Here is a 25,653-nt window from a genome sequence, read left to right on the forward strand (position 1 = left end):
TTTAACAGCTCCTAAAAGTCAGAATCCTGTGTTACTTACCTTTATATTTTGCTCCTATTTTGATCTCAGGAATCAGAATAGATTTTATTTTCTGTTGGATGAAGTCCCTTAATATAAGGATTAAAGAAAAACTTTCAGATAATTGTCAGCTTTGACAATGGAATGTGCCCTTGCAAAGGAGGAAGCTCTCTGCCTTTGAAAATGTTCAAGCTGCAGTTGGCTGACCCCTCAGGTCCTGTTTGGCTCTAAGGTTTTACAGTTTATTAATCTCCTCAGCATGTCCATGTTACATAAGGTGCCTTTCTCTGCTAGAGGAGGGGGAAGAAGCCTTCATTCTTCTCAGGTAAAATCTCCTACTTGGGATCTACCAGATGTTGTCTAGCTTTACTGGGGAATCAGACTTTTATTTTTACTCTTATTTTTATTTTTTTGGTTTTTTTGTTTTGTTTTGTTTTGGGTTTTTTTAGCAAGAGAGACAGAGAGAGGGACAGATAGGGACAGACAGGCAGGAAGGGAGAGAGATGAGAAGCATCAATTCTTCATTGTGGCACTTTAGTTCTTCATTGATTGCTTTCTCATATGTGCCTTGACCAGGGGGTTGCAGCCGAGCAAGTGACCCCTTGCTCAAGCCAGCAACCTTGGGCTCAAGCCAGCAACCATGAGGTCATGTCTATTATCCCACGCTCAAGCCAGTGACCCTATGCTCAAGCTAGAGAGCCTGCACTCAAGCCTGATGAGCCCACAAGCAGGCAACCTCGGGGTTTTGAACCTTGGTCCTCTGAGTCCCAGGCTGACACTCTATCCACTGTGCCACTGCCCAGTCAGGCTTTACTCTTACTTCTAGTTTTGAGAAACTGGTTCAGTTCCTTATTAAAAAGTATAAGCATCGTGTAGCACCATTATTAAGAACTTATGTATTATACAATATATATGTAATACTAGATGAGTTTATGTGAATTAGTCCATGTTTGAGAAGGAACCATTTGGTACTTGCTCTGGATAAAATTGCCTAAGAGAAATAAATTGAAAATCTACAATTTCTACCCCTTTCAAACCCTTTGACATTGTCTGGGAAGCTAGCACTGATGTCTGTCCTGAAAATGAAATTACTGTGGCACTTTCTAGGTATTCTAAATCTTTATTTCTAGTGTCATTGCCAAATGAAATATTTATGGAAAAGCTTACAATTAAACCAAGTATGTTGAAAATTTATGCTTATGTTGGTGAAACATCAGGTATTATGTGGTAGGTACTATTTTTTTTTCTGGAGACAGAAATTCTCTTTGCCCCCCATTTTCCATGACTCATCCTTTCTTAATTCATCTTTCCTATCCTTTAAAACTTCCTCTTCAGAGAATCAGAAAAGCTTTCTTCATTATTTTCCCTCCATTTCACAAGAGCTCCACTTTTACATGGAAGAACTGTCATTTTCCTGCAGTGATTGAGTATAAATTCCCCTCCTTGCTGAATTACACTGGCCTCTAATGATACATGTCACAGTTGTTTCCTACTGATCTTGCCTTAACTCAGCTGTGTAACACTGTCCCACATAGCTTAATAATTTTCCAGAATCTACATTATGCAGCATAATCAGAATTGTTGGCGGCTTGAATTGAATTTCAACATGAAATTGATTAAACTTTATGTGGATAGTCCCATACTTATCAGTGTACTTCACAAATATAAATTATTTCCTGGAATTTTTAAAGGTGGAATTGTGATGTTAATTCCATAGTACTTCACATTTAACACGTTATACTTAAGACATATGTAACAGTTTTTATAAAACAATCCATAGACCTTTCAGAGAAATAAGAATGTAATATCAAATTCTCATATTCATAAAGCAAAAAATTGCTAACATGTTCAAAATAACATTATCATCATCATAGTGGAATAATTCCACATAAAAGATTTAAGAAAATCATCCTATTACAAAATATAAGTTCATGGTATTTCTCAGTACTTGCCATTTCATATAGTTTAATATGGCAAATGAGTATAGACTTAATTCTAATATGCAGTCAATAAATAGTTAATTTATATCCATGTTTATTTGCTGATCTGCCACATACTCAAGTGTTAAATATATCTAATTGAAAGAACTTAGTTTCATCACGTTTTTAATCTGAACTCTTGATGACCAATGAACCAATTGAACCTCTAATTATTTGATATATGGCCCCTGGGTTTTATTTGTGTGGTGATTCTGCCTCTGGGTTCCTCATGAGGTTGCAATTAAGAATTAAGTAGTTTTACAGTCATATGAAGACATGATTGATTGGGACAGAGGATCGGCCCCCAAAGTGGAGGCTTCAGTTTCTCACTAGATGAACCGTCCATTGAGTTTCTTAAGTATCCTTATGACATGGCAGTTGGCTTTCCCCAGATTTAGTGACCTGAGGGAGATCAAAGAAGAAGCCCCAGTGAGTTTTATAACACATCTCAGATGTTGCACATGGCCACGTCCATCATATTCTGTTCACTCAAATTGAATCACTAAATCCATCCCAAACTCAAGGATGAAAATTAAGCTCTACTCACTATCAAAGGGAGGAGCCTATGTGGACATATTTTAAAACCACCACGGAAGAGACTCTTGATGGGAGGCTTTTCTCTTTGGGTTAGATTTACATGTGTAGGACAGATATTCCGGCTCTGCCATGCCCCAACAGTGGGGTGACTGATGGCACTGTGGTGAAGGGGGCCGGGCAGGCCACAGGGCAGTTGTTCAGGAGCCAGGCTCGGATCTCTCTCCATAGGTAGGAAGCCACCTGCGTCTCTGTGCTGTGTGCCATCTGTAAAACAGGGAGACATGGCTGTTCTCATAGCTTGAGAGATAAGTAAGTGAGCACATATACAGTACTTAGTGCCTGGCAGCTGGGCAGTAATCAGCAAAGCTACCAGCTACTTCTAGCTCTAGCATTATGTCACCATACGTGGTTCATGCACTTCACTCCTCTCTTCTTTATCCCAAGAACCCCTGCTTGGATCTCCTCTTCAAAGTAGCTTATTTTTTTTTCTTTCTTCATAGCCTTTCTCTACATCTCTTCATTCACAGATGCTACAGTTTTCCATCAGTGTTTCACAGTGTTAGATATTTTAAAATTCTTTGGGAGAAGGGAAGACCAGGACACTGGGAGGAGTGGTGACAGTGCCCGGAAAGAAGTATTCTGTTCAGAAAGCGCCTTCCAAGACACGGGCACTCTGGCCAGTGAGGCAGCTGCCGTGGCGAGTACTTGAGGAGAGAGGAAGCTCTCCAGTGCATTTTCATGAACAAGCTCGCTGTTTGTCAGAAGCCAGATTTCTGGCTTCTGAAAAATGGAAAGGTCTGGGCACATGAGGCCCACATCCCCATGGCAACAACTAAAAGGATTATATAGCTACAGTCTTTTTAGAAAAGGCACATCTTCCCAGTATTTTCTGCTGTCTTTATCTGGGTTCTCTTTACTGACTTCCTCCTTTATGCACCTTTCTGGCTTACGTGGCATTGAGTTTGCAAGCCCTCTCTCCAATTACAGAGGAGGACTCTGCTGCTCCATTAGGCAGTATATTATCCTGTAAGAAGTACCTGTACCTCCAAGAGACCTCCTGTGCCCATAAAGACCACTGGTAAAACTATAGCATGAAGCTGGGCTGCAATTCCTGCCCGCCCTCGACCTGGGCAGAGGTTACAGTCCTCTCAGCTCGCTGGTAAGAGCTTGGGAGTGTAGCTCAGTGACATTGTGTGACAGGGAACTTTACAGATCACCCTGTATGGCAGGAATGAATGTATTGTGGGAATTGTCATCCTAGTTGGGGGCAGACAAGAAGTAGAAGATAACCTTAGCTAGTCTTGAGCAGTTCAGAAAACTGTCCCAAGGGTTCTAGAGGAAAAACCTGGACATGATACTTGAAATTTAAAAAAAAAAGGCATTCAAGATATTAATAAACATGTGTCTGTCGACCCAAGGTGCTTCCACTTTGGTAGGAGTTGAACAGGAATTCAATAAATTTAAGACTACCTTTTAGGTCCTTCCAGCACATAGGAAAATATATATTCATGAAATAAGCCCTTGCTGGAGGCTGTATGTGAGATGAATAAGGAGGGTGTTTACCAAGAGATTTTGGTCCAGACGTTTCAGAGAATAATGGGCAGTCACAGGTATAGAGATGAGGAAAGGAAGCACTAACATATCAGTGAAACAAATACTTGTCTAAATCATGTGGGTTTGGGCAGTGTGTGCACATGCCTGGCTGTACCAGGTGCTGCTCACTTTCCGGAAAACTTACGTGGATCTTAGGTAATTGGAGAGCTTCTGTTTCCTTCCCTGGGTTTTTTCTTGGTTGTTAAGCTAGCCTACACATATTCCCTTGGGGCATATTTTATTGTTTATTATTAACAGCTCAATGACAGAGTTTATTTGCTTGATAAAACAGAATAATGTGACTTTTGAGATAAATGTGAGGCTATTGCTTACAACTAAGTCATTGGAGTTTCATGGGAGTTAAGGTCATCTCTGTCCAAGGCTGCAGACCTGCATTTTACTCATTAACTATCTTTTCAGCTTGTGTCCTGCTGTTTGTGTACCTCCCTAGACAGAGTGGGTGGCTGCATGGGGACCCGGACTTATTGAGCCTATCTTTCATTACGCTGAAAATAGGGTTGCAAGTCACCGTCTAGACGGGTCCTACTTAGTTTTTATTTGCAGCTGATTAACCAAATGAAGCCACATCAGTGCTGAGAAGCTCGTTTGCACCTGACAGGCTGTCACTTGTCATTTAAAATGGACAGGACTGAAGATAATAAAGCATTTGGCTTGTTTTTCTTTTTCTGCCTTTACTTTAGGTAGAGATCTGACAGTTAATGAGCAATAATTTCAGATTCTTAGCTGTTAGCACTCTCCCCCCCAGAAAACAGAAAATTTTTGATAATACTTCCTAAATGGCTTGAATGAAAGTATTTAGATTTTTGTTTTTACTTTTACTGTTTAACTTATGGTCATGGATATGCTGTAGAGAGGGGAAAAGAAAAAGAAAAACAATTTTTTTTTTAGAGAGAGAGACAGAGAGAGGGACAGTTAGAGACAGACAGGAAAGGAGAGAGGTGAGAAGCATCAGTTCTTTTTGTATTTTTCTGAAGCTGGAAATGGGGAGAGACAGTCAGACAGACTCCCGCATGCGCCCGACCGGGATCCACCCGGCAGGCCCACCAGGGGCAATGCTCTGCCCACCAGGGGGCGATGCTCTGCCCCTCCGGGGGGGTCGCTCTGCCGAGACCAGAGCCACTCCAGCGCCTGGGGCAGAGACCAAGGAGCCATCCCCAGCGCCCGGGCCATCCTTGCTCCAATGGAGCCTTGGCTGCAGGAGGGGAAGAGAGAGACAGAGAGGAAGGAGGGGGTGGGGGTGGAGAAGCAAATGGGCGCTTCTCCTATGTGCCCTGGCCGGGAATCGAACCCGGGTCCCCCACACGCCAGGCCGATGCTCTACCGCTGAGCCAACCGGCCAGGGCCAGAAGCATCAGTTCTTTATTGCGGCTCCTTAGTTGTTCATTGATTGCTTTCTCATATGTGCCTTGACTGGGGGGGGCTACAGCGGAGCGAGTAACCCCTTGCTCAAGCCAGCGACCTTAGAGTCAAGCCGGCATGACCTTGGCCTTCAAGCCAGCGACTTTTAGGTTCAAGCCAGTGACCTCACACTCAAGCTGGTGAGCCCACACTCAAGCTAGATGAGCCTGTGCTGGAGTCCTCGGGGTTTCAAACCTGGGTCTTCTGTGCCCCAGTCCAAAGCTCTATTCACTGCGCCACTGCCTGGTCAGGCAAGAAGAAGAAAAAAAAATGAACAACGTTCTAGTTTTAGAAAGTTCAGCCTTCAAATGAATAGTTTTGTTCCTTAATTCAAGCTGGATTGATCAAAAGAGGGTGTCATTAGTATCCCCTGGAAATGATGACTCATCCACTTATATACTATTATTCATGGTCTGTGGAGGAGGGCTTCTTTACAGAGATTGAAAGTAAGAGTTAGGATAGAGGTACAGGAGCCATAAGAGAAAGTGCAGTAATCTGGGGCCAGTAGCTTGGGATCTGGTATCCCTAAACCAGAAGCTAGCAGAGAAGGTTACTTGACCAGAATAAAAAGTAGTGAAGGTTTCTAGAGATGATCAGACAGACCTTTGGTGGAGGGACACAGCCACTCAAGACAACCTCGCTGAGGGAGTTGGAGGAATATAAGCACCCTGACTTCCCTCTTCTGCGAAGGCCTCCCTGTTGCCATACGGGAAAGGAGCCCACGGGTGTAGCTTAGAGTCAGTCCAGGACCTAGAGGAGTGAGGTGGACAGGGCGGAGCCCAGGTGAAGAGGCACACAGATGATCTACAGCAGATAGGTTCCGTTGACATCCCTTTGATTGTCTTGTTGAACATCTGTCTCGTGGGAACAGGATTTCCAGAATCCTTCGGTAACTCTAAGGTCCACAAAAGGTCAACCTTTTGTAAGATGGGGTGTGGCCAATCCATGATTTAGACTTTGAGGTAGAAAGAGTTTGGTTAAATTTCTTTTAGTAGGCTGTGGGAAGTGCTTTGCCAAGGTAGTTTTTAATGTGCTCCAGACATGGTCTTCCGACATTTGCTGAACAGCTAAATAAATAGATTAGATTTTTCACAAGAAAGGCCAGTGGTATCAGTAATTGTAGAATATTGTCTACAGCTGAGGATATATTTTGGTAGCGGTGACATCTGATGCTTCTAGTAGATGTCAGATAAATTCATTGAATTCCTCTCCTTATAGTAAATATTTCTGGGCAGCAGTCCTGCCCAGGCATTTTAGAAGAGCCCTAATTCAAATGAGATATTTATCTTTATAATTACAGATGTTTTAATGGGTAACTTTTTTGGAGGCTTTTTAAAATTTTATGTTTTGCTTAATTTACCTGAATTTAAAATTTTGATGCTTGAGAATATTATCTTTAATGACAGTTTTGGAATTTAAAATGCTGGGTGTGAGGTTTAGGGTTGAAGGTGATTTTACTGAGATAAACAAAGGCCTAAATTTTAAGGAATGAATTGGAAGTTTGTTCTTAGAAAGAAATTGAGTAATAAACTGATTTTCACAAATATGCCAGTGAGATGTTATGAAAAGAAGCATGTATGTGTTTTAAAAATTATTTTATTTAAGACAATTTTAATATAAACTTTAATGTATAATAAATCACTTAAAACCTACTGAGATCTTAGCTGGAAGGTTGTATCTTTACATTTCCCCATCAGATATTTATCCATTAGTTTTGATAAGAATTTTGTCAACCCTTTGTTTTCCCTGAAAACAAATTGATCAAATAGGCTTATTTGAACAGATGTATAGGTAGCATCCTAGAATCACTATGGGCCGGTTGCATCTTATATTACACTTGCTATTTAGAGAAACAGTAGGTTTTGCTATTAACTAAATTTATCTTCATTTCTCTGTGGTGTGAAGTGTGAGTCTGTGCTGTCCTAAGTTTTGGCTCTGTTTGCTTAGTGATTTTTTTTAATTGATGTCAGTCATGAAGAAAGACAAAGAAATCACCCATAAAAGCATTTTCTTTCCTTTCCTATAGAAACAGTTACCCTGTGGAGATGATAATGTTGCAGCAATAGATGAATAACTATCCTATTTATAGATTAATTAATGGGTCCTTCACCAAGTTGCCAATTTTATGGGTGTTCTCTGTATTAACTCTGTAACTAATATAGAGTATACATATTCACATTCACCAAGATGACATCGTCTGAGACGATTAGACCAAATACTACTCAGAAAGAATGTCAATAAATATTCTTAATCTGCACCGATATAGCTCCCATTGCCAGTAAAATAAAGAGACTGCATTATGAACAATGAGCATCCTGTCTGAGCGCAGTGTCTGTTGAGCTGGGAAGGCAGTTTGCCACCCAAATACTTCTTAGCAGTCATAATAATAGCTCATTTCTTAAGTGAGACTTGTATGCCTCTTTTATTATTATTATTATTTAATCTTTTGATGCTTCCTGGTGAAAGGGTAAGGCCAAAAGAATCTTCTTTTTTAAAAAGTTATTTTTGTTTCAAATGGCTCTTTGGCCAAATAACATATCACAGTGTTTTTGCAAGAACAATTTTAAACACATGGTACCCAAAAGTATCTTGCATTTTGCTATTTTAAATGTCCAAGTGGTTTTTGTAATTCTGGCAATGGTTCTGACTCTCCATTCAGAAAGTCATGAGAAATGTCTCTGTAAAAGAAAAAAAAAAACATGTCTATGCTGTTCCCTCAAATCTCTGTGTTCTTTGGCCTTCCTACCTCATCTTTTGTGCCTGCTTATATTGCCATCCAGTATTTGCATCTTCAGATTTCTCCTCCTGAAACCCTGTTAAAGCTGACATAAGCACTGCTATGTGTTTGCAGATAACTGGGGAAACATTTGTATAGTGGCCTGGGACTGGATGAGGCACTCACGGTAGTTGTTCTTGACTATGAACGCCTTTCAGTTTTGCAAATACTTATAAATATGACTCAGATAGTGAAGTCATTGGCATCTTCAGGAAAAAGGTCCCAGATCCCTTGCCACATAACTGCCCGCACACCAGCTCCTGAGTACATCTCTTGCCAGCTTTCTGAGAATTAGACTTCTAGCCCTTTGACTCTTGCAGAAAATGAGGTGTTGTAAGTTAGAACACAGATTGTCAACTAAAGCTTGCATGAGCTAGAATTCATTCAGTTTGACCAGATGATTTTTTTCATGAAGCATTACGTAGGTCTTACCACTTCACAGAACATACTTCAGAAAGCTTCAAGTTAAGGAAACAGACACTCATCTTTGGAGGAAGTCTGGCTTTATATGATAGTTAATATGGTGCAATATTCATAGTATTTTTAACTTTTTTTTTTTTTGGAAGAGACAGAGTCAGAGAGGGACAGACAGGAAGGGAGAGATGAGAAACATCAATTCTTCATTGTGGCTCCTTAGTTGTTCGTTGATTTCTCATATGTGCCTTGACTGTGGGGCTACAGCAGACCAAGTAACCCCTTGCTCAAGCCACTGACCTTGGGCTCAAGCTGGTGAGCCTTGCTCAAACCAGATGAGCCTGCACTCAAGCTGGCGGCCTCAGGGTCCCAAACCTGGGTCTTCCACATCCCAGTTCGACGCTCTAGCCACTGCGCCACTGCCTGGTCAGGCTAACTTCTTAAACCAGTATATGTAATGGAAGATGCCTTGGCTCTATCTGCTACTGGGAAGTCATATTCATATTTTTTGGTTTTCATATACTTATACATACATAACTAATGAGATTGTAGGAATCATGCTGGCTGTGAGCTCTGTTCACTTACTGTCTGAATATTTTCTTTATAAAATTCATTAAGGGGTAGGGGGGCGATGTTGACAGTTCTGTTTATCAAAATTTGTTATATAACTTCAGAATTAGGGAGACAGATATGTAACACACGTGATTTGACTATTTCCCACTGTCGTGTCAGGCATTCCCAGTCAGTCACAGTCTCTCCCTCTGAACCCAGAGGTAAAGCATAGTCCTCAACACAGTGCCTCCAGCAGCCACCCATTCAGTTACCACACCTTCCAGACACTGTAGTATTGCTTGGTATTTAAAATTGGTATCAATGATGGTGTCTAAAATGGCATAAGTCTTCATTAGAGTTTTGCTTGTCTTGTTTAGGAATAATAACAGTGGCAGAGGAATACATTTCTGCATGTCAGAATGGGCAAAGGGGGCTTATTCACCCCCAGAGAACGGTCTTGTAGGACATCTGTCTCAGTTCGGTATAGACTCTGCGTTTTGACGGCTGGGACCTACTCGTGTGCCAGCGTCCCCACTCCACAATCCTATCTAAATTCGGCATTGCAAACCATGAGCTCTGGACAACTTTCATCCATAAAAAGGGAACATTGGATTGTGAAGAATCAAAATCCACCTGTCTAATAAAACTGTAAAAGGTATCTTATTTCTGATCCATGGTAATTGAGCAGTGAGATCTGGAAGCAAAAAATACTTGGGCATCAGAATAGGACTCAGGAGTGCACCCCTGAAGCTTAGAAATAGGACCCAAACTAGAGCCGGGCTCTTGACTCACCATGGAAGGCACTGGTTATAGAGGGACAGCCAGAGGGAGTAGAGGGAGCATGGACTTGGAAGTAGGACTGACTTGGTCTAAATCCTGGGTCCACAAGCTGTGAGCCCTTGAACAAATTAGTGAAGCTCTTTGAGTCTCCATTTACTTGCCAGGGAAGGTTGTAGTACAAAATTCCCAGCACAAGGAAAATTAACACTCACTAATTATTAATCCTCCATACCATTTTACTTATTCTAGTGAGCAGAAAATTGCAGGATATCAGTGGGGTGAAAAATTCAGGAAGGAGAGAATAGACAGGTCAAAGACAAATTAGAAGCACTTTGCTTGTTCCCCCTGCCTGTTTTCAGAGGTCAGGCTCAGTGGAAATTTGGCGCTCTGTCCAAATGTTCATTCATCAGATGCCATTTCCATGCTGTCAGTATGGCAGAGCTGGAATGAAATGATTGGGTTTATTTTGACTGAATAATTAAAAATTTTTAAATGTTATTTGGTGTTAAAGGGTGATGTTTATGATACTTCCTTTTGTTTTGTTTTGTGTGTATGTGTGTGTGTTTTCTTTTTTAATTGAATTTATTGGGATGACATTGTTTAATAAAATTGCACAGGTTTCAGGTGCACCTATAGTCCATCTTCTATCTATACATTGCACTGTGCTCATCACCCCACATGGAGCCTCCCTCCATCACCATTTACCCCCCTTGGGCCTCCTCCACCTCGCCCTCCTCCCCCCCCTCACAATCACCATGCTATTGTCTGGGTCCAAGAATTTCCCTTTTTCTACTTTGCTTCATCACTTCCCTCTACTTCCTTTGATTCTGAGATTTTAAAGCTTGATTGTGAACTCAGGAAAAGTATAATATTTTTTCCTTGAAGGAAATTAAAAGGGCAGAGTAGGGAGGTGTTTTTCAAAAATTATTATTTTTCTCATGTTATTTGTAGCTATTTGTGAAGTACTTCATTTGCTTTAACCCAAGGATCCTAGTACTTGAATTCGTACAAAAGAAAATAATTTCAAACTTCCAGAAGAAACCAAAGGTAGAAAAGCAAACTGGAACAGCATAGCTCACCCAGATTTCAGCAGAAGGCAAGTCAGGTCCCAGCTGCACTGATCTGCTGGCTTGTTTGTTAGGTTACAACAAAGCCGAAGATTCAATATCTCACCTGAATCACGTCCTTATTGACTGAATCCATTTAGACTCCCTTCTAATTTAGCTGAGTATTTTTAGTAAAGACAGGCATACAAACATCAATTATCCAAGCTGCATCTAATTTTCTTCACCATTTATTTTCTTATGTTGGTTGCCGATGGATTAGAAGACATGATTAGAATGCAGCAGGAAAATTAAAACACCAAAAATGAGAAAAACAGTTCCAAAAAGCATACGCTTAAACAAGGAGAACAATATTCAGAATTAAAATCACTCATGATTTTAAAAAGTCTTTATCTTGCTGAGTATAAACATGTTTGCTTGATTTTTTTTATCAGCCATTCCTACTACAATAGGATTAAATTCCCATGCTGAATTGGGATAAGCAGAGACAAACCCAATAGTTTTCACTTACTGTGCTTCATGTGCGTGCTACAGTGTATTTTAAATGCAGAACAGTACTTACCATTAGCAATAACTGTTGCAGAATGGCTGGCTTATTGCTGAAGTCTTTCAGTGTGCTCCCTTCCACCCAATGTTAGGGAGTGAAGGAGAATAGAGTGAAGCCTTTCAAGTCATTATGAACTTGTTAAAGGTACAGGTTTTGTTTCCAAGGAATGACATTAAAATCGGCATGGACGTATTTAATCAGCCTTCATTACAGACTGGGTACCTTCCTGTCAGTGATGGCAAGAAAATGGCTGAACAAAGGCAAAGAACTTAGAACTTGAAAGTGCTATCAAAGAAATATTAATGTTGCAAAGTGGCGGAGGTGCTGGTGCAATGAACTTGAGGGTAAGCATGAACCACATTCTGTCAGTGTCAGGCGTTGGCAAGTTACGGCCTATGGGTCAAATCTGGCCCACCACTTGTTTTTGTAAATCCAGTTCTGCTGGAACCCAGACACACTTACTCATTTACACACTGTGACTGCTCTGATGCTACAGAGCAGAAGCTAGTATTGTGACAGAGACTGGCTCATAATGCTAAAGCATTTACTGACTCTTCCTTAACCGAGAGTCTGCCCACCCCAGTGTGTGTCTGGCAGCCCTAAGACTGCACTGCTCCGGGACGTCCTGCATGTGGTGTGCGGAGACAGACCTCGGTTTGCACTGTGGCTGCGTGACAGCTGGGAAGCCCTACACTCTCTGAGCCTTGGTCTGTTCACAAAATGGAGGTTGTAAAACCTGCCCTACAGACTTGGTGTCAATACATTGTGAACATGCAATAAATGTCATTCCCTTCCTGGGCTCCCTCAAGTCTTTGTAGGTTTCTTCAGTCCAAAGGCTTCTCAGACTCCTCTCCCGGCTGAGAGCCAGCTTGTATAAGACTCTGCATGATATGGCCCCTCCAGGGGTGGGCTGTCTCATTTTCCACCCCGCCCTTCTCAAGCACAGGCTCCTGCTATTCTGGATTCTGTTCAGTTTCTCAACTGCACCGAGTTCTTTTCTGCCCCAGACCTTTGCATGTGGTATCTTCTTGTCTCAAGGATCTCACTCTTTGTTCTTCTGTCAATCTAGTTGGCCTCTTCCTGACTGTCCTTTCAGTTCTAGTTTAAGTGTCACTCCCTACAAAAGGCCCTTCCAAACCAGCCAGTGTAACATGGATCCTGTCCTATGATCTGAGTTCCAGCGTTTCCCTACCTTTCATAACTATTATCACAGTTTGCAATTTTACAAATAGAACATTTGTGTCTATTTCCTAAAAATCTTTCTTGCCAGCTTAGCTACTGACCACACACATGGTTAAAAAGTACCTAGCACAGAATAGGCCCTCAAGGCTATGTTTTACATAAAGTACTCACTCTTTTTGAGCAATCTAGCAGTATTTGCATTTCATAATAGAGTCCAGATAATGTTGAAGAAAAAGAACTGAATGATCCTGACAATAGACTATATGATTTGATGCAAGGTGTTTTTGACCTCTCTGAGCCTCAGTTTTCTCATCTGTAAAATGGAATAGGACAGGTAATACTTACGCCACTTGTTTGTGGCAGTACTGTGGTAATGAATGAGAAAACATTAAGCACAGTATGTATTACACGTTGTCACTAGATCTGAATGACATTTGACAATAGACAAAGCTATAGCCCTAGTGATTCTCCAGATCTTCTCTCAGTTTCCTTATCTGTAAAATAGAGATAATACTGTTTTATGTATTAAACCTGACAATACATAAAAAATACTAGAATACCACCTACTACCTGCCAAATGTCTAGTAAACGTTAGCTGGGGTTGTATTTGTGATTATTATTGATTAAAATATTTTCTCAGAGATTTATGGACATTTTTTTCAGAAAAGTACATGTTCAAACAAAATTTTGTAAATAATTAAAAGCATTCGCAATTCCCCTGTAGCATATCTCCTACCCTATTTGCATATGCTGTATCTTACCCTTTGCCATTATCTGCATTTGAGGCCAAATTCTTAGATTACTCATGGGACTTAGCTAAAATTACATTTTTAAAAATGTGCATTTAAATTTATCTGACTAGGGTTTTCTAATGCTCATCAGATATTGAAAATGATTGTGTTCCCCAAAAAAGATTTTAGTCATGATTTTTATCAGTTTGTTTATTTGAGATTGAGAGGACTTTGCTAAATATCAAAGTCAGTTGTTGCTTTTCTTTTTCTGAATTCCATTCTTCAACTGTGGACTGAAATCAGCAGCAGGAGTGCAGAGGGTGCAAAGCCGAGCACACACCCCGACAGGAACAGCTGCTCTGGTGCTGCGCTCCCCTGCCCCGCCATCCACGGCTGCCGCCCAGCCGGCCTGGGTCTGGGGTGTGCGCAGGTGCCTGGCGCCCAGCCGGCCCGGGGCTGGGGTGTGCGCAGGGTGCCTGGCGCCCAGCCGGCCCGGGGCTGGGGTGTGCGCAGGGTGCCTGGCGCCCAGCCGGCCCGGGTCTGGGGTGTGCGCAGGGTGCCTGGCGCCCAGCCGGCCCGGGGCTGGGGTGTGCGCAGGGTGCCTGCCACCCAGCCGGCCCGGGGCTGGGGTGTGGCCCGCGGCTGGGGTGTGCGCAGGGTGCCTGGCGCCCAGCCGGCCCGGGGCTGGGGTGTGCGCAGGTGCCTGGCGCCCAGCCGGCCCGGGTCTGGGGTGTGCGCAGGGTGCCTGGCGCCCAGCCGGCCCGGGGCTGGGGTGTGCGCAGGGTGCCTGCCGCCCAGCCGGCCCGGGGCTGGGGTGTGCGCAGGGTGCCTGGCGCCCAGCCGGCCCGGGGCTGGGGTGTGCGCAGGGTGCCTGCCGCCCAGCCAGCCTTCTAGGTGATCTTCACTTTTGAGAAACAAATAGCAGCCGTTGTGCTTCTCACCCCTGACTTTGGAGGAGCTCTGTTCCCAAAGCACTCGGATCTTCCGGGGTTTCTGGGGACTCAGATCAACCAGCACAGACTTTGTTTTAACATTCTCTTCATCAAGAAAAAAAAAAAAGACTATTAAAATTGCTATTGATGTTGCCATGGAATGGCCATGAGTGGTTGTGATCATGAATGGACTGAGAGGCAGACACACGTGGAAATCTGACATGCTTTGTAAATGCTAAATAATGATGATGTCACAGTGCTTTCATTTTCAAACTGTCTTAATTTCATTCTCAGTTTGAGATTGCAGATTACAGTAGTTAATTATAGAAATGGGCCAAAAGTCGAGCCTTAAATCAGACTTCCATTAAAGTGCAGGCTGCAGCAAATGACTTTATGGTGGGAGAGAATGGCATCATGTCTGGAAGACGCAGTCTGCCCACCCCCTGCTGGTGATTTCCTCTGGATGCTTGGTGCACATTCATCCTGAGTAGCCCTCTTCCCTGAGTTAAGCAGCCTGTGCACCTGTGTCTTGTGGCTCTTCTTGTAAAAATCCCAGTTGCTTTGTTGGTCTCACTCAAACTCCTCTCTCCCTTTCTCTCTGCTTCTCTCCCCGCACATCACTGCTTTTCTTTCTTGCTCTCACTATCTCATGCTCCTACCACCCACGCATGACCCTCCCTATATGCCTGTTCATTCACACACTCTTTTCTCTGTCCCTTGCTCCCTCCTGTCACTCCTTCTCTGCCCTCCAAGGGAGGCTCCTTTCAAGGTTTGCCTTTACCCAGCTGGATAAAGATGGAATAAGCGAAAGAACCAAATCCCTGGCCCCCGCCCTGCCACTCTCCCTGGCTGCACCATCCCAGGACTACTACCCATCAGCCTGTAGGTGCTGAATAAACCAGGTTGGGCAGCCCTGCCTTCATCCTGGCTGTTCTTTTCTACCTGTGTTCCTGCTCTGCCCTTCCCTTCGTTTCCTGCAGCATCACCTGTCCAGGAAGCCTCTCCTGTGCCAGCAGCTTGCATTGCGAACCCTGCCCTGATCATTCTCTGTGAGACATCTTTAGACCCAGGATCTAACTGTCAGTTTCCTGGTCTGGCTTTCAAACTCATCTTTGCATTCTTTGAGGACAGCCATGATACATTACTCATCTCCTTATCCCAAATATAACTCTGTGCCTGGCACAAGGGCAATGCCAGTAAGTGTCTACTGAAATTAATTTAATTCATTCACTCTTAAAACTGTCACTTATTAAATGAGTATGATGTGTCATGGTTTGTGCTAACTGTTTATGGAAATACTACATAGTCCTGTTGTAGGGGGGCACAAAGGTGACCCACACAGGAGTGCTCATCTTGGGGTGCAGAGTAAGAAGTGAATCAACTACATTGGAGAACAACAGTCCATTTCTCAGCAAGCCCATTATTCCTCCATTGTTTTTTCTTCGGTTCAGCACCAGTTGAAGTGGTTGTCGCATGAAGAGTATCTGTTTTTAATGTCAGATGCTCATTAAACACATGAGATGCTAACATGTAAGAGATTCGTGGGAACTGATCCCACCTGAGGCAACAGCAGATCCACAGCTCATATTTGACATTTCTTGCAGGACACACACCCACTGAGTAGATTGAATCACAGAGCCATGGGCATTGTGTCACTTTGCCCCTTTCTCTTGCCTCTGTGGATGAATTCCTGTAAGTCTGTTGTATGTGATACAACTACTTCATACAGCAATCGTACTCTTTTAGGTGAACTAACAGAACGAGGCACTCTTAAGTCGATGAGATAGGGCGATCTCACTGCGAGGCTGTTGACAGCTGCTCAGCCTTCCATACCACGCGGGTGGAACATGGCAGAGGTGTGAGTGTGCCAACATGTGTTTCACTGGAAAGCCTGGTTCTACACAAATCTGAAGGAGCTTCGGCCATTCCTGGCTCCTGAGTTTCTCTCTTGGACCCCGTGGAATCAGCATTGCACTTGAGTGTTTTTTCTTTCATTGTTCTGGCAAGTTCCTCTCCATCCCACAGCTATTTGGAAACCACTGCTAAACCAAGCCTCAGTGCTAACAGCATTTAAAAATTACTATTAGAAAGCAAGCTTCTGCTTCTACTAGCCAGCCTGCTGTGAACGGTGATGGGAGATTTCTTCTTTGGGAGTAGCCCAATCTGTAATTGGTCTGAAAAATATTGCTCATTTATTTTAAGTCATTACCTTTCTATTGAACATCAATAAGTTTGTTTTTCTATTATATTCCAATTCAACATAGCTACAGCCTACTGAAAAGTTTTCTTAACCTTTACTTGTTATCTAGGTAACCTGCCCACTTTCATCATGGCTTGTTGAAATAAATGCATGTACAGCTAGTGCTCAACTTATGACCACAATTGGTTCTGACAGACCAGTTGTAACACGATTTGGTCATAAGTTGAGTAGGCTATATGTATAGTACTGTGAAATGATGTTATAAAAATCTTTAAGTCATATTTTATCATAATTTTCTTTCATTATTATATGTCATAATCTTCATTTTATGCCATTTGTATCATCTCGACACCATTTTGTTTCTTATTTTTACATTCGTCAGGTTTAAGTAAAACACTGCATTACCAGTACAACTGGTTTAATATTCGCAAAACATACAAAATTACAAAATACAGGTGCATACAAAAATACAAAATACAGGTGTAAAAAATACCATAGGAAACATTTTTCCCAATTGCAAAACATATCAAAATATATAAACATGTATGAAACATTTTACTGGCCAGCACTGTTGTATGCCTAGCTGGGCAATGCTTGTGCTGCCAGACGCGGAGCAGTCGTGGCTAGCGATTGTGGTCATAAAGTCGAATGGTCGTAAGTTGCATAGGTCATAAGTCGATCAATATTTGTATAGTGTAGTCACTATGGAAAACAGTATAGAGACTCTTCAAAAACTTAAATATAGAGCTGCTGTACCACTCGGCAATTCCACTTCTGGGTATTTATCCAAAGAAAGCACTGATTCAAAAGATATATGCATGCCTGTGTTGATTACAGCATGATTTCAATAGCAAAGATATGAACACATCCCACGTCTCCACATGAATGGGTAAAGAAGCAGTGCATATATGCAGGGGAATATTATTCAGAAATGAAAAGAGTGAAATCCATCTGCAACAACATAGATTTAGACAGTATTATACTAAGTAAAATAAGTCAGAGAAGAACAGTTATTGTATTATTTCACTTAAATGTGGAATCTGTAAACAGCAACAACAAATGAATAAACAAAACAAAATAGATACAGAGAACAAGCTGCTGGTTATCAAAGGGGAGAAGAGTGCGAGGATGGGAATTTAAAATGAAAGAAATAAATGCAGGTATAAATATCCATTAAGTACTTTGTAGGCATGTATGAAGTATTTTACTCATATTATCTCATTTAGTCCATTCAACAATTTTATGGATGAGGTACTATCATTCCCACTGTGTAGATGAAGGAACTGTGTTCCAGACAAGGCGTGGCCTAAGGTATGTTGTGCCTAGTTCTCAGCTCTGACAGCAGGCATAACGGAAGAATCAGTAGGCTATCTGGATAGCTGACTTTGAGCTTCACCACAGCTACATGTTAGCTTTGTGACCTTGTGACATCATGTGAATTCCCTGAGTGGCTTTATCAGTTTCAAAGGGCTAATCCTCCATATACTTTCTGAATAGCTTTCTGGCAAGGATCAATATTAAAAATGAAGGTTCACATAATGACATTTTCTAAAACAGTTAAGTGCTGAACAAATGTAAGGCACTCTTTTCTTATATGCTTTGTGCAGTTAATTTAGCATATTGAAGTAACGAGATTTAAAACTGGCATGCAGCACATTCATATATGCTCTGCAATTAGTGTAGCATAATTTCATTGTGATTCTATTGTTGGAATTTTGATGCCTCCAGCTTGATGAATAGCCATTTTTCTGTCGGTGTTATCAATTAATCTTGGTAATGAATTCTCTTCATTATCTTGTTCTTCATGTTAATTACACAGGATTTTCTTATACCTATTTATCAAGTAAGGACAAGTACATTTTTTTTTTTTTTGCCCACATGCCTTTGAATAGGGAATATGCACAAACAGGTTAACATAATGGGTTTAAATTTACATTTGTGAAAATTTTCAGTCAGTGGCTTGACTTTCCTTACATCTTTTTTTATGGTATGAGCTTGTATCTCTTTTATTTGGGGGATCTGTATCTTTTTTATCAAAAAGGTTGTGGCCTTGGACAGTTTTCTCAGTGGTAAAACGTTGGACCAGCTGGGCATGTGGATTTCCCAGGTTCCTTTCCTGGTCAGGGCACACAAGAGAAGTGACCACCCCTCCCCTTTCTTTCTCTCTCTCTCTCTCCCCTCTCCTCTCCTCCCTGCTCCCACAGTGATGGCTTGATTTGTTATAGCGAGTTGGCCCCTAGGGCTGAGGATGACTCCCTGGACCCTCTGTCTCGGGTACTAAAAATAGCTCTGTTGCTGAGCAATGGCCCAAAATGGGCAGAGCACCCCCCCCCCCCAGTAGGGAGCTCTCTGGGTGGGTACTAGTTAAGGCACCTGCGGGAGTCTGTCTCTCTGTCTTGCCTCCTCTCACTTAAAAAAAAAGCTATCTTTGACTTTTAAGAGAATACTTCTAGGTTATCAAAATGGTATTAAGAACAGAAAAGTTTCTATATTTGCCTATTAATATGAAACAACAAATAAGTTTCTAGTTTTTAAATATTACATGAGACACGATGACAGATAAATGTAAGTATAAACCATGGAGAGAAAAAACATTAGTGCATGACATTTTAAATGACATCACTCACAAAAGAACAGTTCCAGACAAGCATATAAGAAAAAGCAGAAGATACTGCTCACAAAAATTAGGGGATGTTTCACAGTGAATATGAAGTGATAAAAAGAATCATTTGATTTTTTTTTTATTAAACAAGAACATCAGAAAAGCAAATGACAAGTCAAAGACAGTTTGGTTATGCAAATGAGATGCAAAACCAATTTTTATTTTATTGGTGAAAATGCCCTATACAAAAGGCTGAAAGTACTGGAGTGTCTGCACATTCCCTGATCTTGAAAGTGCACATCCTGCAATTCCCCAGCCCTTGCAATGCCCCTGCAACACGATTTGCCTGAATGTGGAGCCTGGAGAGCCACAGGATGCCTTGAAGCTGGTCAAACACAGACGACAGTGGCAACAGCACTTGGAACATCCCAAAGCGTGACTAGCAGACTGGAATTGCTTTCAAGAGACTGGCACGGTACAAAGAAGACAAGGGCAGGGTCGCTCATCTGCCACAACAACAAGAAATGACCACTACTTATTGGCAAGAAGAGACAGGTGCAGCAATGCAACAGAGCTGCAAGGACAGTTTCTTGCTGCCCCTAGACCCAGTCCATACGAAACTGGATCCGCACCCAGACCATACAAACTGGCTCCATCGTGTTGGACTGCATGCCTGACGACCAATGGTATGCATTCCATTATCTGCTGAGCACCGTAGAACCCATAGAAGGTGGGCTAATGAGCATTGTCATTGGACCCATGATGAGTGGTCAACTGTCCTCTTCTCTGATGAGTCACGGTTCAGTCTGCAGCCTGACAATCATCGTGTCTTGATCTGTCATGAACGAGGAACATGGGAGAATCTACGTTTCACACGAGAAATGGAATCCTTTGGTGGTGCCATCATGATGTGGGATGACATCGGCATTGGTGGTCATACCAACCTCCACATCATTAGAAATGGATCACTGACTCCTGTCAGATATCAAGATGAGGTCCTGCTCCCTATAGTGATACCTTATGCTGGAGCAGCTGGAAACAACCTTCTTTTCATGGACGATAGTGCAAGGCCCCACCGTGCACATCTCATCATCAACATGCTTCAGGAGGCAGGAATCGAACGCTTGGACTGGCCTTCATGTTCTCCAGACCTGAATCCTATTGAACAGGCTTGGGATGCACTGAGAAGATGTGTGGCAAACCGTCCAGTGCCTCCCACACACTTCTTGAGCTGGAAGTTGTCCTGGAGCAAGAGTGGCAGAGGATCCCACAAGAACTGCTGGACAGTCTGATCCTGATCTTGCCCCATCGCTGTCAGTGTGGTTTGGCAGTCTTGGGTGACCATACACCCTACTGAACAGTCAATGTGTGGCGCTCGCATCCAGTTTGACATGCTTCTGTGACACCAATATGTCACTTGCTACTCAATCATGATAATTGAGTTTGCATGTAATATGCTTGCTTTTCTGATGTTTTTGTTTAATTTAAAAAATCAAATGCTTCTTTTATTGCCTCATATTCACTTTGAAATATCCCCTAATTTTTGTGAGCAATATTATATAATAAATGGGCAGTGATTGGATTCATTTTGAGTTAAAAGAAGTGATGGGATAATATGAGTTAATGTGGTAATGTTATATTGATATTTATTAATTCAGTAATAAATTTTAACTTAATATTTTGTAGGCCTTTTGTTTTATATGTTCTGGGTTAAAAGAGAGTCTTTTTCTACCATATTTCCCCGTGTATAAGACCCATCTTAATTTTTGGACCCGAATTTTGAAAAAAAAAATGTATTACATAAAGTTATTGAACTCAAGTTTTATTCATCATAAAATTTATACAACTCCTCATCACTGTCAAAACTTCCATCCATTAGCTTGTCCTCATCTGTGTCTGATGACAAATCCCTGTCTTTATATATTGTCTCGTCCTCAGTTCCATCTATGGCATTTGAAATGGTACAACCACTGTATAAGACGCACCCCGTTGTTGGACCCTAAATTATTCAGAAAAGGGTGTGTCTTATACATGGGAAATATGGTAATTGTTTCTATTATTTAGCCAATTGCTTTTCTGAGTGTTGGCTATCAGCATTTTGATGGGCACCTTTCTATTTTGATTTCAGGTTGAAGCCATCCTTGTCAATATTTTTGGTGGAATTGTCAACTGTGCTATCATTGCAAATGGGATCACCAAAGCCTGCCGGGAGCTGGAACTTAAAGTGCCCCTGGTGGTCCGGCTTGAGGGTGAGTTATGGGTGATTTGCCCGGTTCCATCATTTCTTCCCCAAGTGCAGGTGACCAGAGTGTGCTGCACTCACAAATTCCTAAGAAAACATAAGGAAACACTGAGTGAAATAAGATTAATTGTGGGGTATGGCAGTGATTCTGTGAGCATCTAACAGGCTAATACAGACTGTAGCTCTCCAAGAATGGCATATGTTATGAGTCTCCAGATTTTCCGAACTTATTCAAGAGTGGGGCCTTTTTATTATGAATCATTTCATGAGCTTGGTGTTTTGGAAGAAACACTGAGAAGTGCTGCTCCCAGAATTATTCATCCAGGAAGAACAATGGTTCCCAAAGCTTCTGGTCTTGGCACCCTTTGGGCCCAAGGAGCTCAGGTCTGTTTGGTTAGGGCTTTTGATGCTTACTAATGTAATAATTTGGTAAGAGGAACTTGTAAAATATTTTTAATAATTAAATTTGTATTTTTATACTTTAGTTTTTATTATTTCCTTTATATATAAACATATATACTATACATTTTATGAAAAATAACTATCTTAGTCCTGGTCAGATAGCTCAGTTGTTTAGAGCATTGTCCCAAAGTGCAGAGGTTGCTGGTTCAATCCCTGCTCAGGGCACATACAGGAACAGATCGATGTTCCTCTCTCTCTTCCCCGTTCCCTCCCTCCCTCCTTCTCTCCCTCTCTTCCTCCCTTTCTAAAAGCAAAAACATAAACATAAAACAAATAAGAATAACTATCTTAAACTTTTAATAGGGATAGCAGCATTGTTTTACATATTTGAAATCCTTTTAATATGTAGCTTTATATTTGCTTCTTCATTTTATCACTTGTAATATATTTTGGTTGAAGTAGATGAAGAAAATCTGGCCTCATATAGAGCTATATATTTGGAAAAGGTAGGAGTTTTTAATCATTTAATATAATTTGGACTATTCTTTGGTGCTGCATTAAATTCTATAAGTAATAGTTTATTAAAGATTTGTTTTAGCCTGACCAGGCGGTGGCACAGTGGATAGAGCTTCGGACTGGGATGCAGAGGACCCAGGTTCAAAACCCCGAGGTCACCAGCCTGAGCGTGGGCTCATGTTGTTTGAGCAAGGTTTACCAGCTTGAGCTCAAGGTCACTGGCTTGAGCAAGGGGTCACTCTGTCTGCTGTAGCCCTAGTCAAGGCACATATGAGAAAGCAATCAATGAACAACTAAGGTACTGCAACAAAGAATTGATGCTTCTCATCTTTCTCCCTCCCTTCCTGTCTGTCTGTCCCTATTTGTCCCTCTGTCTCTCTCTCTCTGTCCATGTCTCTCTCTCTCTCTCTCTCACACACACACACACACACACAAAATTTGTTTTATGTGAAATCTGAAACTATTTCAATGAACTTTCTGCACCCCATTATATGAAAATCCATAGGTCTGTCTTGCACATTAAATGGATTTTACACATGCGTGATTTATAATAGCATGCATTGATCATGTGGAACAGTTTGGATTATTCAGATCTTCTAAATGTTGATACATTTCAATATACAGTATCAAAAAAATTCACATTTGTTAATATCACACCATTCTCATCAGAGAAGCTTCCAAGTACTGGGAAACTCTCAAGGTGATACAAGTTTTCTAGAACTCTGATTTTTCACTTAAATATACAAATTTTATCATCAGCCACAGAACAGTCACTTTCCTGGAAGTGACAGACTCACTTCACCCATTTTTGAGAGAATCTGTCTGTCAGGTCACTGATTCTGGGACTCAGCAGAAAAGTAGGTGGTTTAGCTTCTAGAATGGTCAGTAGCCGCTTTTCCTCAGAACAGCCACTGGAGCTGAGTGTGCAGCTCTGCGTACTTCCCCCAGCCACACAGCAGTCGGAGAGACCTGCCCTGAACCCTGTGGAGAGTATACCCAAGGGAAAAAACTTTTCTAGAAAATCACCTTTCTGGAAATGAATTAAAAATACGAATATTTCCTAAACAAAGAAATAAAAGGCAACTTAAAAAGTTATTTTAAGCCCTGGCCAGTTGGCTCGGTGGTAGAACATCGGCCTGGCATGTGGATGTCCTCGTTTCGATTCCCAGTCTGGGCACACAGGAGAATCACCCATCTGTTTCTCTACCCCTCTCCCTCTCACTTCTCTCTCTCTCTCTCTCTCTCTCTCTCTCTCTCTCTCTCTCTCTCCCTCCCTCCCTCTCTGTCTCTCCTCCCCTCCTGCAGCCAAGGCTCTACTGGAGTAAGTTGGCCTAGGTGCTGAGGATGGCACCATGGCCTCCACCTCAGGCACTAAAAAAAAAAAAAAAAAAAAAGGCTCCCGTTGCAATGGAACAAGGCCCCAGATTGACAGAGCATCACTCCTCAGTGGGCTTGCTGGATGGATCCCAGTCAGGGTGCATGTGGAAGTCTGTCTCTTCCTACCCTTCTCCCACTGAATTAAAAAAAAATGTTGATGTTCAACTGTTTTCAGGGTCAAAGTGATCAGTGAACCTTAGATGCTACAAGTCAGCTCTTGTGTTCTTTAACGAGAGCAGGTTTCCAGACTAGTGTCTGTCACTTGAAAATTACTCAAAGTGAGTGCATGCTGTGGTGCACCCATTCTGTTCTGTAGTTCTACCTGTACCTGTGTTGTCAGCAGAGGTCATAATTACTATCTTTCAGTAATTCCTGGAAAAGAAAGTTACCTCACTTTAATTTTCCCCTAAAAATTAAAAGGAGCAATTCTTTTATTTTCACCTATTATTAGTATTTCAGGAGGAGGAAATGTACCTTGTCGTTTAACATATTTCTATCATGTATATCTGGATAATACACATGCTGGAAAATGCAAAATACCACATCCAAAATTATCTCCCTAATCATCTCTATTGGCTGTCTCTGAGGTCTCCCCGAGCTACTGGGAAGCTTTGACATTTCTAAGTTTGTTATACAATCTGACTTGCATCTTTTGAGTTAATGTACTTACTTCCAAGGTATAGGCCTGTGGGTTTTTAATTAGTTTCCTGATGTAATAAATACTATATATGAGTGATGTCAGAGTAATGGTGGCATGAGATATCCTTTTGGTCTCTCCCCTTGAAGTTTCAACAATTTAAACAGCTATAATTTAACAAAGAATTCCCTTATCAATGCACAAGAAAGCCTGATGGATCCATGCATTGAAACATCTAAAGGTGAGCAAGTGGGAATAAACAGAGACAAGAAGGAGAAGGGCTCAGAAAAGCTGCAGCTACAGCTTATACTGGCACTCAGCCAAGAGAGAGAAGGAACCCAGTGGTGGCTGGCACTTCAGCTGGGAGGAGCAAAAGATTCGTTGGGCATTCCAGCAGAAGCAAGTAGTACATGCTGCAGCTGAGCTCAGAGAACTGGGAAGGACACATTCGGGGACACAGCTACAATTGTTGGGAAGTTGGCATTTCAGGCAGAGAAACAAAGCACAGAGCCCTGCCATCCCATAGCCTCCCAGAGCTCACCTCCCTTTACCCTTGGTGTCAGGTTGCAGAACACATCTGCAAACCCAAGAACTGGTACTACAGAATCACTTCTTTCCTTGAGCAAAGGGTGTACTCTGTGACTGGTCCCTGGGTAAGGGTACTCTGTAGTCCCTGCAGAGTTCTAAGATCCAAGATTACTGGAAGGACTGGAAGGACTAAACAACAGAGAAGCTGGCTGGTTCCCCCAGCCTACCCCACCCCCATGCATATGGCTACACTGACTACAGCATCTGGCTGTGAAGGACAAAACTGGGATTTCATAGAGTTAAAAAAACTTGTGATTCAGTGCCACTTGCTGGAAAATAAGAAAAAGACATCTTTGTATTAATCTGCCAGAGAAGTACCACTCATACATACATGCCTACACAGAGAAGGAATCCTTTGAATACCATGAATAACAAAGGTAGCAAGGCAGCTCAGAAATAAAATGAAAAATGTCCAAAAAACAAACTTAAAGATATGGAAGTATGTAATATAAATGACAGAGAATTCAAGATTGCAGTTCTGAAAATACTCAACAAGCTGTGAGAAATTACAGGCTATTTAATATTCTCAAAAATCAAATCAATAAACAAAATGAGTACTTTATCA

At 41.8% G+C, this 25,653-nt stretch overlaps 1 protein-coding gene across 1 annotated transcript in view; it reads left to right on the forward strand.

The window, feature by feature from the left end:
• The window catches only part of SUCLG2 (succinate-CoA ligase GDP-forming subunit beta), a 331,995-nt gene that overhangs the window by 287,963 nt on the left and 18,379 nt on the right, over nucleotides 1-25,653 (forward strand). Inside the window, exon 10 of the mRNA XM_066350978.1 lies at nucleotides 21,455-21,575. Within this exon, the coding sequence (XP_066207075.1) occupies nucleotides 21,455-21,575 (121 nt within the window). The remainder of the gene's footprint in view (nucleotides 1-21,454; nucleotides 21,576-25,653) is intronic.

The sequence above is a fragment of the Saccopteryx leptura genome, chromosome 10 (genome assembly GCF_036850995.1).
Source record: "Saccopteryx leptura isolate mSacLep1 chromosome 10, mSacLep1_pri_phased_curated, whole genome shotgun sequence".
Lineage (NCBI taxonomy): Eukaryota > Metazoa > Chordata > Mammalia > Chiroptera > Emballonuridae > Saccopteryx > Saccopteryx leptura.